The sequence below is a fragment of the Oenanthe melanoleuca genome, chromosome 18 (genome assembly GCF_029582105.1).
Source record: "Oenanthe melanoleuca isolate GR-GAL-2019-014 chromosome 18, OMel1.0, whole genome shotgun sequence".
NCBI classification, from domain to species: Eukaryota; Metazoa; Chordata; class Aves; order Passeriformes; family Muscicapidae; genus Oenanthe; species Oenanthe melanoleuca.
Window position 1 is genome coordinate 6,627,826 of NC_079351.1, and position 14,158 is coordinate 6,641,983.

The 14,158-nt window shown below is 53.0% G+C and overlaps 2 protein-coding genes across 3 annotated transcripts in view; both read left to right on the forward strand.

Annotated features, from left to right (window-relative positions):
* The first annotated feature begins 2,446 nt into the window (after positions 1–2,446).
* Positions 2,447–11,558, forward strand: TSEN54 (tRNA splicing endonuclease subunit 54). Its single transcript, XM_056506153.1, is given in 12 exon segments — positions 2,447–2,591; positions 2,594–2,855; positions 3,848–3,911; positions 4,052–4,135; positions 5,348–5,446; positions 5,745–5,797; positions 6,118–6,216; positions 7,287–7,915; positions 8,372–8,432; positions 9,144–9,260; positions 9,820–9,864; positions 10,305–11,558. Coding segments are annotated over 12 exon segments (1,809 nt in total). The 3' UTR covers positions 10,456–11,558.
* Positions 11,559–13,084: 1,526 nt separating this feature from the next.
* LLGL2 (LLGL scribble cell polarity complex component 2) overlaps positions 13,085–14,158 on the forward strand; it is a 32,513-nt gene continuing 31,439 nt past the window's right edge. The window contains exon 1 of one of the 2 annotated variants that reach the window (XM_056506151.1): positions 13,085–13,196. The gene's annotated coding sequence lies outside the window, so the exon portion shown is untranslated. The remainder of the gene's footprint in view (positions 13,197–14,158) is intronic. The other variant, XM_056506152.1, reaches the window with a different exon arrangement.

The window sequence follows — 14,158 nt, forward strand, 5'->3', positions numbered from 1 at the left end:
GGCAGTGTCCCACAGGGAAGTCAGGAGCGGCTTTGGCCTCCACCATCAGCTTCCTCCATGGCTTCTCCTGCCAGCCAGACAGCAGGGGCTGGATCCTGCTCTGCTCCCTGTGCCACACACCCACACTCTTCCTCCCTGGAGCCTCCAGGCTCACAGTCCCACATCCAGCTCCCCTGAGCAGACCGTTCACTCACAGTGCCAGGTTCCACCAATGTTCAGCTTTATTTTAGCTTCTTTTCACAACCCTGTCCACAAAGAGAACCCAGGACAGTCAAGCTCCACTCAAAATGCATTCACCATGAACAAAGGTAAAAAGATCCCAAAAAGAAACCCATTTTAAAAATCCCACCACAGCTACAGTTTCAAAGCAGCTGGACAGAAACCTAATGTTAAAAATCCTAACATAAACCCAGCACATCTAGAGGGAAAACCAGCCCCACCTCACCCTCCATTTGTAAGTGGAGAATAGGAAGGGCAGCCCCAGGACCACCCACACCCAGTGATGACACTGGGAATTAGGGCTGATAAGAGGATTCAGTGGGGGGAGAAGAGGAGTCCCATCCCAACAGGGCTCTGCTGGTGCCCCTGAGAGGAGCAGGACACCCCCCCGACATGACAGCCAAAATCCCAGCATTGAAAAGAAACATGAACTGAGATTAGTCTTGACATTTCTGGGTCTTGTAATCACAGTGGGTGACAAAAGCAAATTCTGGATCAGAGCTTTTCCCTGAGCAATTTAAACACAGCTATTTTAAGGGAAGGCTGAGCTAAACAAAGGGGTGACAGCCCGAAAGTTGAAAGCCACAGGATGCAGAGTTCTGGGATTATGTGATAATCAGGCAGTGCAAGCAGTCTCTAAACTACCTGTGTTTTTTGGAAATCAGGGTGAAAAAGCACTGCCCCTGCACAGCCTTCTGCCCCCTGCCCCATCCACAGATTCTTGTCCCCCCACTGCTGGCCAAAATCACTTGACCCCCTCACAAGGTGAAAGCCCAATTGAGGAGGAGGAAATAATGAGGCAGGAAGCGAAAATTAAATAATTTCAGTGGAAAATGGAAGGGAATGGTTTTTACATTTATCTCCCTATGTTGGCATCTTGTCAGAGGGATTTTATTGGGAAACCACAGCTGGAACCAGGGACTCTGGTGGGGAGAAAAGCTGTGTTTTTCCTACTTGAGGCTCAGTGCCTCCTGTGAGATATCCCACAGCAACAGGAGACGGGTTTGAGGTGAAACCTGAACTTTTGGTGCGTTTCCCCATCAGATGTGTCCATGCCTTCCCTGGCAGCCAGTCCAGCCGTGCTGGCAGAGGTGGGAGCTTGTGCTGCAGGGGGTTTCACGTTTTCCAGCCCCACTGGATCACTGCACACTCCAGGCACCAGCCAGAGCCAGGACAAACAGTGACAGCACTGGAGGGACAATCCACAGCCACTTGCAGACACTCCTGGCACGTCCCACATGGTTCCACAGCCCCATGGCAGGGCACAGCTGAGCCTGCCAGTGATGCTGGGGAAACGTACTGAAGAATTTATCAGATTTTAAGAATTTATGAAAACTTCAGAATTATTTATATCGTAATTACTACGAATTTATTATTTAAGAGCATATTTTCTTTTGGGGAAATGTATTTAAGAAAGAGCAAAATACAGTGAGGAGAGAGGGGGAAAAACATGATGGGAGGTCCTGTGAGCAGCATGGTTGGGGGAGAGAGGGGAGGGACAGGTGGTCCTGGTGCTGCCTTGCTTTCCAGAAACCCGAACAGAGCAGATATCCAAGCCTGGGACTAATATTAATTAGCAACAAATAAGCTTGTTTTTTAAATTTGTTTGGGCTTGGTTTTTTGGAGTTTTTTTTGTTGTGGGTTTGTTTTTTTCTTTTTATTTGTTTGGGGTTTTTTTTGTTTTTTTTTTGGTTGGTTGGGGTTTTTTTCTTCTTCTTCAACCCTGCCTGTTTTACCCGGTAATTTATGGGTGCGTGATCTTCTTGCCCTTTATTCCAACCCATTATTCGTTTACCCTCCCTTCTCCCCATCCCGGCTGCGGTGCGGGAGCGGCGGGTGTTAAGCGGGGGCAGCTGAGCACTGATCTGGGTCAGATCCCGGGTGAAACCCGGTGCACGGTCCCGTCCCTCCGCAGTGCCCGGTCAGGGATGTCCCGTCCCCGGTCCTGTCCTGTCCCGTTCCCGTTCCCGTTCCCGTTCCCGGTCCCGGTCCCCGGTTCCCGCCGCTTGCAGTCCTCCGAGCCGCCAGGGGGCGCGCTGGCGGCGCCCGCCGCTGTTGGCGGCGCTCGTGCCCGGCGGCGGAAGGACGCTGGTCCGGCACGTGCCCATGGAGCCCGGCGGGTCCCGCCGCCTCAGGTGGGGCTGGGGGGACAAACGGGGAGGCACCGAGGGAGCCCGCGGTGAGGGGGCTGAGGGGCTGCCGTGGGGAACCTACGGGAGGCTGCGCTATGGGGGACCTGGGAGGCACTGCCGGAACCTGCGGTACCGGGGAAGAGGAGGCACCGGCGGGAAGCACCGCTGAGGGGGCCGGGGAGGTGACCCGCGGTACGGGCCCTGGGGAGGCATCGCAGCAACCCTTGGTACGGGGCTCCGGAGGGGTACCGCAGTCCGGGAGGAGCGGGAAGGCACCGGGAGGCCGAGTGGGCGCTGCAGTCCGGGGCTGTCGGCCGCTGTCCCGTCCCTCACCGCCCCGCTGTCGCCCCGCAGCACGGCGGAGCAGCCGGAGGGTCGCCAGGCCCCGCGGAGCCCCCGCGGGCAGAAGGATTTCCTTCCCGACGGCTCGGCCCGGCAGGCCGAGAGGCTGCGGCGCTGCTGCGAGGAGCAGTGGCGGCTGCTGTGCGAGGAGCGCCCGGAGCCGTGAGTCCGTCCCTGGGAATGGGGTGATGCCGGCGGGCAGAGCGCAGCTCGGGGATGCGGGGCTGTCCCGGTGGTAGCAGAAGTGTCGGTCGGCACAGTCCACCTGCACTCAGTGCCCGGGTGGAGCCGCACCAGTGTGATACAGCCTGGCTGTCCCTGCAGGAGCACAGGGACATGCAGCACACCTGTGGCTTCAGAAAGTCCCTCACAGGACTTTTAGTTTTCACAGGGGCATGTATAATCCTGTAGCCTTTGCAGGTAGCACCCACTGCCTTCCTGGGCCTATTCTGAGTGCCAGTGTCTTGTTGATGCTCCTGTGTGGCCTTGTGCAGATTTGACCAGGTGTCAGTGTCCCTGCTTTATCAGTTTTGATGGTTTCAACCATGCTGCCAGACTTTGGTGCTTATCACTTGACATTCACACCCACTTCTCAACACACACCTCCTTTACTTGGCCTGCAGCTATTAATTTTTCCCTGTGAGTCCCCGTGGGTGGGGTACAGTGATTTGAGGGTGTCTTGGCAGCAGCTGAGTAATTGTATGATACAGAAAGACAGAATGGTTTGGGTTGGATGAGACCTTAAAGATCACCTGCCATAGTAAAGGACATTATCCCCTAGACCAGGTTGCTCAGAGCCCTGTCCAACCTGGTCTTGAACACTTCTAGGAACGTGGCAGCCACAGCTTCTCTGGGCAACCTGTGTTAGTTCCTCAATATCCACATATCCTGGCCTAGGCCATGCATCTCCAGCAAGTTGCTGAAGCCTATGGACATGTCTCTGTGGTGCTGGCTGAAGATACTTTTAGCTGCTTGGTGATGATAAACTGGTGCTGCTAGATCCAGAGGGTGATGTCTTTCTAAAGATCTAAAATCTAAAAGTGCCAGCTGGAAATTTCCTGCGTTTTGACACCTTCCTGAGCTTGTTTTGTTTCTACAGCAGGAGCTGATTGTAGGTCACACTAGCAGTAACAAATAATCTTTAACCTACTCAGGAGGAATCTGGTGAAAGCTGAGTGGAAGCCAGAGCAGGGCATCGTGGAGCTGAAGTCCCCTGCGGTGAGTGCTACAGAGTGTGTTCAGTGCCATCATCTCCTGCTGCCTCACAGATCCCTTAATTTGCTCGTTGCAAAGGGAGGGAGCCTGGCTGTCAGCAGGGAACAGCCAGAGCCCATCAGGGATTTGTGCTCCTGTTCCAGGGGAAGTTCTGGCACACCATGGGGTTCTCGGAACGAGGCAAACAGTGTCTGCTGCCTGAGGAGGCTCTGTACCTGCTGGAGTGTGTAAGTAGGGTGGGGCACTGGGTCCTCACTGCTTGGAGGAGCTGTAGCAACTGATGAACATCTGGTTCTCAAGGAATTGTCTCTTTTAGTGTGTCCTGTTTGTCACCAGGCTGTGGGCTCACACCTTGTACTCTCAAGCAGCAGTGTGTCACTAACAGAGTGTTAGTTGGATCTATGGCTAGTTCATTCAGCTTAAGCAGAGATCTTTGGAGTTGCTGCTTGGAATTTCTTCCCAGTATAAATGGCAGAAAGAAATTTAAATGTGGCAGACAGAGTAGTGAGACCACGTTGTGTTCAGTGCTTCTCTGCTTGCAGAAATGCTGCTTAGGGCTCAGCTGGATTTCTTTGCTGTAGAAAGGGTTAGTTTTTTCTTGTCTCTCCACCAAAGCCTGTTATCAGTAGAATTGGTGCATTGATCTAAAGGGAACTTATATCCCTCAGCAAAACAAACAGATTGTGAGCATCTGATGCCATCCCTTAAATCCTGACAGCAAAGGTGGGGCTTTTTTACTCCTGGCATTCTGACAAATAGTTTGTAAACAAATTGGTGGCAATAAAATGGTTTAGTCAGATGGCGAGTACAAGATCCTCTCAAAAGCAGAAAAGACCAGTGAGATGTTTTCAGCCTATGTCATGGAAAAGGTGTGGTTGCTAGGGTTTTCTTTTCTTTATGAGTAAACACCATTAAAAAAACAAAAAGGAGGAAAAAGAGGTGTAGCCTAAAACAGCCTCCTGGAGGTCATATGCTGTTCCCTAGAGAAGTTACCTATGGGATCTCTATAAAGGAAGTAAATGCTTCTGAGGAGGCACCAATTGATGCCACCTGAAGCTTCCATTCATTCCTCTGCTCCAGTTCTCAGTTATGCTGGTCATAAGTGCTTTTCTTGTACTGTGTCCTAAATCACTCACATCATCAAAATTAAATTATGTCTCCAATCAGTGATTATTTTATCAGCTAAGCATTTTGCTCCCAGCTAAAGAGATGCAGGAGCTGAGAGCTGTGGGTGGGAACTTCTTACCTGGCTGATCAAACCAGAGTATGGGGGAACTGGTATGGGACAAGGACTGTAAGAAGTCCAGGTGGCACATGGGGAGAGATGGATATCATGTCAGGGAGGTTGCTGGGACCAGCTGTCAGGACCAGTGGGAAAGGACTGGTGTGAGCTTGCATAGATTTGTTCCAGTGATTCACACCAAGCTTCTGCCCTGCAGGGCTCTGTCCAGCTCTTTTACAGAGATGTGCCCCTGTCAATCCAGGAAGCCTATGAGACCCTGTTGTGCCAGGAGGCAGTGAGCCTGTCACATTACCAGGTGTGTTGGGACCTCCAGCTGTTGCAGGAGGATGAAGGCAGAAAGCCCAGCCTCTGCCACACAAGCCCTTCCAGTGGCTGGAAGCAGGGTAGGATGATCTGGGAGGGAAGGGGAGGGAAGGTATCCTCAGTTGTTCCCACTCGCCTTCTTCCAGATGTTTCCCCACCTTTGCTTTGGGTCCTAACCCTGGCATTTTCTCTGACAGCACACACTGTGTTCACTCAGTCATAGTGGAACTGAAGTAAATTGTTTGTGTTTAGGGCTGTCATTTAACCTTCTTGCTTTCCTTTGCTCTAAGGTGTTCAGCCACTTGAAGCAGCTGGGTTATATTGTACTGAGATTCGACCCCAGGTAACTAACGTTTCCTTCCTGTGCTGCTTTCTCCTTAGTGAAGACCCTGAGACTCTCTGTACCCACTGCCTGGCCCCAGGGGATGGCAGAGAAGAGGCTTTGTCCCTGAGTGATTAAAGGCTAAAAGTGGCACTCTACCGTTCCTTGCCCCTCCTCCTGAGGAGGTGATTTGGAACATGAAATGGGGCATGAGCTGAGGGCCATCCTGGTCCCACTTGGGCATTTTCTGTGCCTTTGGTTGCTGTATCCTGGGGTCTGAGCAGTAAGTAGTTCCACTACCTAACCCTGCTCTCAGCCTCTGTGTTGGTCTCTCCGTGCAGCACTGTCCCGTCTCCCTATGAGAGGCAGCTGAACTTGGAAAGCCACTGCAAGAGCTCTGGGAAACACCATCGCAAGAGGAGGAGAAGTTCCAGCCCCCGGTAAGGATGTGGCCCAGTGCCTTCTCCCATCCCCTTCAGGCCACACTGGCTCAGGAACAGCTGCTTTGCTTTGCTTTGCTGCAGTGTCCCCAGGCCCTCCTGCTGGGACTGACCTTGTTTGGCACGGTTGCTCTTGGCTGTCCCCAAGCAGTGCAGCACTTTTCCAGAACACTTTGCAGTGTTCCCTTTTGTTACATGTGTGCTTCATGCCAGGGCTAAGAGGGGCAAACTACCCCCAGCACTCCCAACTGTGGTTCTGAGATGCCACAAGAGAAAGGTGGAGAGGTCAGTGCAAAAGGAACATGTCAGGTGCCTCCTCCTACTCTTTTTTAGCAGGAGCACAGCTACTACAATGCACATCTTGCATTTATCCACCTCCTCAGTCCAACTTACCTGCCAAGACTCAACAGCAGAGAGCAGAGTCACGTCCTGGGGCTTGCACATGTCCAGAACATCACCACAAACTGACAATGAGTAATTTTGCTCATAATTCTGACAGTTCCCAGGAGGTGGCGTCAGCCTTTCAGAAACGGGGTGGATGAGGCTGGAGAGTCTCTGTTGACAGTAAATCAGTGCCTGAGGAGTTGTGGAATTGTATGAACTGGGAGTCTGAGAACTGCCCCATCTTCTCTGGAATCAGGGTCTGAATCTCACACCAATAAGAGGTGCTGGCAGGTTTCTGTCTGGCCTGTGCTCTTTGGCAGAAGTCCATAGTGTTTGCATGGAGGTGTTTGGGTCAGTGTCTGGGGTGTGGACCTGGCATGGCAAGTTGGGAAATTGTCTATACAAATCAAGGCTGGCATTCTCTTGGGTGTTGAAGTCAAACCTTGTGCAGGACTTCTCAGAAGTTTAATTTTGGCCTGCTTTTTTCTTTTCTCATTTGTCTCACAAACAAGGAGGTTGTTGTGAAGGGTTTGCAGATCTATCTGGGGGTTCATGCCACCTTTGCTGTCCTTCCACAGGCTTGGCAGACTGCATTCTCCCTGTTAGCAGGGAGCAGGCAGGATTTAAAGGAAAAAAAGTTCTACCACATGCTCTCCCTGAATTTTTTACTGTTCTTTTGTCTTCAGGTTGCATGAGAAGAGACATAAAGTATATGAGGACCTTCCAGAAGCTGAAGGGACCTCCCGCAAAGATGGAGATGACTATGGAGACTCCATTCCTGTGGATGAAAAGCCCTTGTCAGTACAGCCAAAGGAATCAGATGCTGGCAGTGCAGAGGGAGAGTCAATGCCAGTTCCTCTTGATACAGAACAAAAGGACTCTCTGAGCTTCTCCAGCAGGCAGGCTGGAGACCAGAAGGAGAGCAGCACTGGCACCCAGGCACCCCGCTGGGATTTTAGCACCATCACGTTTCCCAACGTGGCCTCAGACCAGCCATGCACACACCTGCCCTCCCCTGACAACAGGCTCCTGCCAGAGAACGTGCTGGGCAGGGAGCTGGATGCAGCTGCCTGGTGCACACGGATCAACCAGAAACAGGAGAAGCTGTCACGGAAGGAGAGGAAGCAGCGGGAGAGGGAGAGCAGGTACAAGAGCAGTGTCAATGCTGACCAGGAGGTGAGGCAATGCTCCAACTGGCAGGAGTACAAAGCCCTCCTGCAGCAGAGGAGACAGCAGAGAGTCTGGAAACGACCATCACACCTCTGGGAGCAAGCTGTCACACCACTGCTGCGGCCAGAAGAAGTGACCTCACCAGGTAGTGCCTCTGGGAACTTGACAGGGACCCTTCTCTCCCCAGCAGCTCTGAGAAAGAGTACTTGGTATGCAGCAGCAGAGGGGATGGCATGGGGAAGCTGAACATCAGTTTTGGGGACAGTACTTTGAGCAGGAGAATCTTTCTATAGCCCACTCAAGTGCCAGGATAAACAGGGCCTTGGGAGGGCTTCTAATCCATTCCCCATGTCCTGCAGTCCTTCCTGCTGGGTTGTTAGGCGTGTGCAATCAGGGCCAGCAAGATCCAAAGCAACTGCAGAGTGTCTGGGCTGTGTGCTGGGAGGAGATGAGGAAGTTGAGGTCTTTGAAGTAGCCAGTGGTGACTGTGGAGCTGCCAGCCATTGTCAGAGGAGGAAGGCTCGTGGGTGGTGTGGAGTGCTTGGAGTGCCCTGGGAGGAAAATTGCTGGTCTGATCCTTTCCCGTTGCTTCTCCCTCCAGCTGAGCTCCTCCAGCAGATCAGTGTGTTGCAGCCCTCCCACATCCTGGATGGAGCCTCCCGGTTAGTATCCAGCCAGTCAGCTTGGAGCTGTTGGGGAGTGGGGAGTGTCTTGTGACTGTCCCTGCTTGTGCGGTCTGTGAGGTGCCCCCAGCAGCAGTTTGGGAACTGCCTCACATCCAGGGTGCCAAGAGAATCCAGTGCTCTATTCCATGTCCCCCTTGCGTCTCTAGTGAGGGGTGACATTTCCATGAGGTACCAGGACCTGCAGAAACAGAGCCAGGGCTTTCCAGGCCGATTCAAACAGCAGGGTTCTTCTCTTTCCCTTCCCTCTCTGGACCCCAGCCAGGTATCTCCTCCAGAGGTTTGATTGAATTTCACCTGTGCCTCATGCCTGGAATGTGCTGCCATCCCTGCCTCAGTGGTTACAAAACCTTGGCTTTGGGACTTTGAGTTCTGCTCCTGCCTCAGAGTCTGTGTGGTTCTTGTGTGCAGTCCCTGCAGTGCTTTGCTCCTGTCTTATTAGTGCTGCTTCTTGTGAGGGCATGGGGTCGATATGAGCCAGATCTTGCTGTGGTCTGACTACAGGAAAGCCCTGGAAAATGATTAAGATAGTTGCAAGGTCAGTCCTTTGAGGAGTGAAGCCTTTCAAGGGACCCAAACTGATCAAAACTAGACCCAAACTAAAGGGAGTTTTTGCTCCCTCTTTTCTCTGCTGTGCCTGTACCCTGCAGTGTTTCGATCCCATACCTGTGTGGGTGTGTTCCCCTGCAGGCTGCAGGAGGACCCAGAGGCCATGAGGATAGACTTCAACGTGTATCAAGCAGACGCTGTGGCCAAGTTTAAGAAGACAAACCCTGGGAAGCCCCATGTCAGGATGTGTGTTCGGAGGTACCTTGAGTCTTGTGCTGTTTCTGAAACTTTGCAGTTGTTGTTGTGGAAACGAAGTGCTAATGATCTGTAAATGACCCAGCATCTTCTGAGCTTTACAGATCATCAGAGTGTCTCGCTTGAGGGTGGTCCTACCCAGGATTTATTTTTTTTTCTTTCAGTTCCTCCTCCTGTGTTGGAGGCTGTGGCTGACAGTTTGCCCCCTTCCCCTCCCCCCTTGCACTCAACCCACACTATTTGGTCATCTGGTTGCTGCTCATGTCTGAGTACTACCGCGAGTCAGGAGAAAGAAGCCACAGATTTTATGCAATGTTGTGAAATTCAGGTAGAGCCTGGTGCTACGGGAGCTGAATCCTCAGTGCAGATCAGGCTCTGAGCCATGGGTTCAGTATTTTGATCTTTGTCAAGTGCAACGTTAAGATCATTAGGAACAGAGGGTCGGTGTCCCCTTTCTTGCTGGATCCAGAACCTGATATTTAAACTCCATAGCTAGGTACAAAGTTCAGTTTCTGCCTTTTCTCATTTTGCTTTACTAAAACTGTCCCTCTGCTCTCTGCAGCTGTAGTAGACAGAGCAAGGAAGGTGGTAATGCAGTTTTACCAAGGTATGTCATGAGCAAGTAGGATGATCTTTGTTGCATAAATATTTTCATTGATGAGCAAACAGACTCTGCAGAATTGAAAGGAGGGAAAAGCAGGTCAAATGTTGATCCCAGCAACCTAAAGATCTTCCCAGAACAAAAGTATTAAGTTTGCAGTGAATTGGCCATTTGCCAATATCCTTGTGAGCTGCATCTAATGGGCACAGCAGGGAGCAATGTGCAGTTATCCCTGTTTTTGGCAAAGGATTCAACACCTCGCAGTTCCCAGCATGCTGGGATCTCACTCTCAGGGCTGGCAGCCTCCTGCTTGACTGAAATGGGTGAGGAGGATCACTACCAGCTCCTCAGGCCAAAGGGAGCTGTTGTGATGGCTGGCCAGGACAGCTTTGCCTCTGTGTTCCTCTTGCTTGGAGAACAAACAGGATGTTTTTTTCTCTCTGTAGCTTTGATGAGCAGATCCCATCCCTGCGGGCTTTGAAGCAGGTGACGTATCTGAGTGGGGACGTCCCTCTGGTCTTTGCACTGGTGGATCATGGAGAAATCACCTTCTATTCACTGAAGGAGTTCAAGCTTCCTGTTGATGTTAATCACTGAAGTTGCTGTCACTTGCAGAAATGGGATAAAGGGAAGAGCTTTACTCAGGAGTTGTTTTCCTGGTCAATGAAATATTACAGAAAACAGAGCCTGTGATAATTGGAACCTTGGGAAGTTGACCACTTTATTGGCTGTTCACAGCCAGACTTCATCCACCCAGATGGCTCAGTCATAATGTGTAATTTACAGCACACAAGTGTGCTTGGCTTAGCTGGGCATTTCTGGGCTGAAGAACACACTACTTTGTTCTTGAAGCCACTGGCTCTCCAGCTTTTCCACCTCACAGACCACCAGCCTGCCTTTCCCGAGTCATCTTTTGCTGACTGTGGACCATTAGAAAACACTTTGCTGGTGATCCTTTTGTCACATGTAAAGAACCACTGTGCTACACCAATGGAGTGGTTGGAGTGCCACTGAAGTCAGTCAGGGACAGAATAAGCTGATCAGTGCTGGTGGCCTGAGCCTCTTGTCATTCAGCTGTGCCAACGAGCATCAGATCAGAGTCTGATCTGAAAAACTGCACAGCCATAAACTCAGTCACCTGGAGGAAAGTTTCCAGACACTTGAGAGCAGAAAACTGTGCCTTGAACACAATTTCATCAGCCAGAGGTCACAGAAAGCCCCAGAGCATTGCCGATGGGAGCTTGGCCTCCTGCAGCAGCTGTGCTGAGATGCATTTTGCCCACACAGTGTTAAGCCATGCTAAAATGTGACCACCGCTATCAGCACACTGCATCTGACAGTTTCACCAGGGCTGAACTGTAGCCCCTCTCTTTCAGCCCAACATCCTCTTTCCTGGCTGTGGATCCTTGTTATTTCTCTTGCATGTGGGAGGTCCCTGAGTAAAGAAAAAAAGCTACAAATTCCTCATGAGCCTCCCAATCTTCTCTCCACCAGGATATCTCGGTAGCAGATTTGCTTTAGCCTCTATGCCAAAAGTGCCAGGTGCCAGCAGGTCTGCTCAGTGGGTGGAAGTGAGCTAAGCATGGCTGTGTTTGATATCAAAGTTTTCAGAGCTGTAATAGCAACTGGTTTAGATGTGTTTTATTTGATATTTTTAAAATTTCTTTTGGAGATGTGTAGAAGGGTAAGCAATAAAAAAAAAACAACCTTTTTCAGTAGTGCAAACTCCTTGGTGTGGTTCTTAATTCCCCTAGAAATGTTATGCAGAGGGAGACTGGAGGCTACTGGGACCCGAGCAGCAGCAGCTGGTGAATGGCTGCTCAAGGTCACAGAGCCCTGTGGCCGTGTAACCCTGGTAACCCTGCTCCTACGCCTCTGCTTGGCTGCAGCCACTGCCCTGTTCCGGGGAGGGCAGCGTGACTCAGAGCCTGGAGCTGGCCCTACATCCGCGTGCAGCTCCTGTCGGCACACGACACCTCTTCCTCCTTCATCTTCCTCCTGCGTGGTCAGAGGTATCGTAGCCCAGGGTGCCGGGGCTCTGCTGCCGGCGCCTGCTCCCGTTTCACACACACGCCCCGGTTATCAGATGCTGGAAGTGGGCAGAGCTCTCCTGAGGTGAGGGTCTGACGGCTCCTCCCCGCACCCTCCCCTTCCTCTTCCTCCTTCCAGCAGTGCTTTGGCTCTGACAGTTCTTAAAGCCGGGGTTGGCAGCCGCAGCTGACCTCGGCGTTCTCCCAGACTGTTTTACAGATTAAAGGCAGTGGGAAGGGAGTTTCTAAGAACAGGCACAGCCAGGAGAGCTCCAGCCTGACCCACAGGGCTCATGTTTGTCCTGGAATTAGGTCAAACTCACCCTGTTGATTTTGATCAGTCTCATCTCCTTATGCTAAGGTGGAATTGTATTGATGAACTCTATGAGAGCCACCCAGTGAGTTTCACTGGGGCAGACTCCCTGATTCAGCACAAGACAATTACAATTTAATAACCACTGCAGAGAAGATTGAGAAACTGTGGCTGCCTTGCTCAGCACTGTAACATCTGATGGTGCCTTTACCCACCCCAGAACAGGAGCATGATCCAGGCTGATACCAGTGCTCCATTTTGGCCTGCGATGCAGTTCCACTGAGTATTGCAAGAAGATGAGAGAGCTGAATGTTTAATTGAAAAACATCACTTTTGGAAATGTGGGTGAAATACTGTTACTGGACCCTTAGAGGTAATTTCAAGCTTTTACATGAATGCAGAGTGGACAGACCTTCTCCTGCCATTGCCCTCCACATAAACACAGCTTCCTTGTCCGTGTGCTGTCCCCTGCAGCAGGACACGGGCTGGCTGCTGCGGGGCTGTGACGCGAGGCTTGTGTTTCTCTCTCCAGCGAAGGCTTCGACTTTTTGTAAAGTCTGCCAATTTCCCCAAGCAAGGCTGTGAAAGCTGGGAGCTGCCTCGCGGGGCTGGAGCCGGGAGGAAGGGCCCTGGAGCCCGGCCACCATTCCCGGGCCGCCTTTCCCGGCCTTTTCCCGGTGCCGGCTGCCCGCGCTCCCCGCGCCGCGCGGCGCCGCTCCCTGATTGGCTGCAGGGAGCTCGCTGCTGAATTATTCATGAGCGCGCCGGCTCAGCGGGAGGCGGAGCCGCGGCTCGGCCTTATTTGCATGCTATGCCCCGCCCACACGCGCCGTTCGCATAGCGAGGCCCCGCCCCCGGGGCGGTCCCGCGCAGGCCCCGCCCCGCCGCGCCCCGCCCGGAGGTGCCCGCGGAGCGAGGCCGCCGCCGCCGCGCAGCTGAGGGGAGCGGGCGCGGAGCGGAGCGCGGCCGGGGCGGCCCGGCCCCAGCCCCCGCAGGTGAGCGCCGCTCGCTGGGGCCGCGCGGGGAGGCGGGAGGGGCTCCCGGGAGGGGCCCGGCGGGGGTCCGGCAGAGCTGGCCGGGGTGGCCCCGCCATGCCTGCCCGTGCTGGGCTGCGCGGCGGGGCCGGCAGGTGCCCGTGCCGGGGCTGCGCGCACCTGAAGCCCGGCGCACTCGGGGGCTCCGGCGTGTCCCCCCGTGGCACTCGCAGCCGCGGCGCTGGGGGCTCCGGGGTTTGGTTCGCCGTGTGTCCGTTCCCGGGCTCGCTGCGCGGTGCCCGTCCCGCATCCCGGGATTCCCCGGGGAGCCGCGGCTGTGGCCGCTCCGGGACTTCCTGCCCGGGGCGCTCCCGGCGTGCGGAGCTCCCGCCCCGTGCTGCGCTGGAGATGCCCCTGCCCGCGGCTCGGCCCCGCAGAGGGTCTTGCAGAAGACAAGAACAGCAGTGACTCTGACTCCCTCGGGATAGTCTGTTATAATTTTCTCTCTCTCTGTTTTTTTTTTTTTTTTTTCTCTTCTCTATTCCCATATTAAGTTCATCTTGTCACTATTACTGGTTTTTCTTTCCCCTCCCCAAAGTTGTGAGAGCTTGCTGGATGAAGGAACACGTTACTTCCAGCAGGCAGCAAACAGGTGTAATCAAACGGTGAACAAGGTGTTCAGCCTTTGTCTCAGGTTGCCCTTCGCTGTGTCATGAAACAGGCTCTTGCAGGTATCTCCTCTCCTGGAGCTGAGGCTTCACCTTGGCGTTGGAGAAAGCTTTGTGTCTTTGTGTTTAGTGTTACTGGTGGTGTAGAGCAGTAGAATCAGACTCCCGGGTCTGTGTTTCTGCAGCCAGAAAGGCACAAAGCCTTGAGCTGGTGTGGGAATAGTGACAGGACAAGGGACACAGCTCCACTGAGATGGTAGAAGTTAAAATTGTCCGTTGTCATGTCTTACTTGATGGGGAATGCTGCTCTTTGTA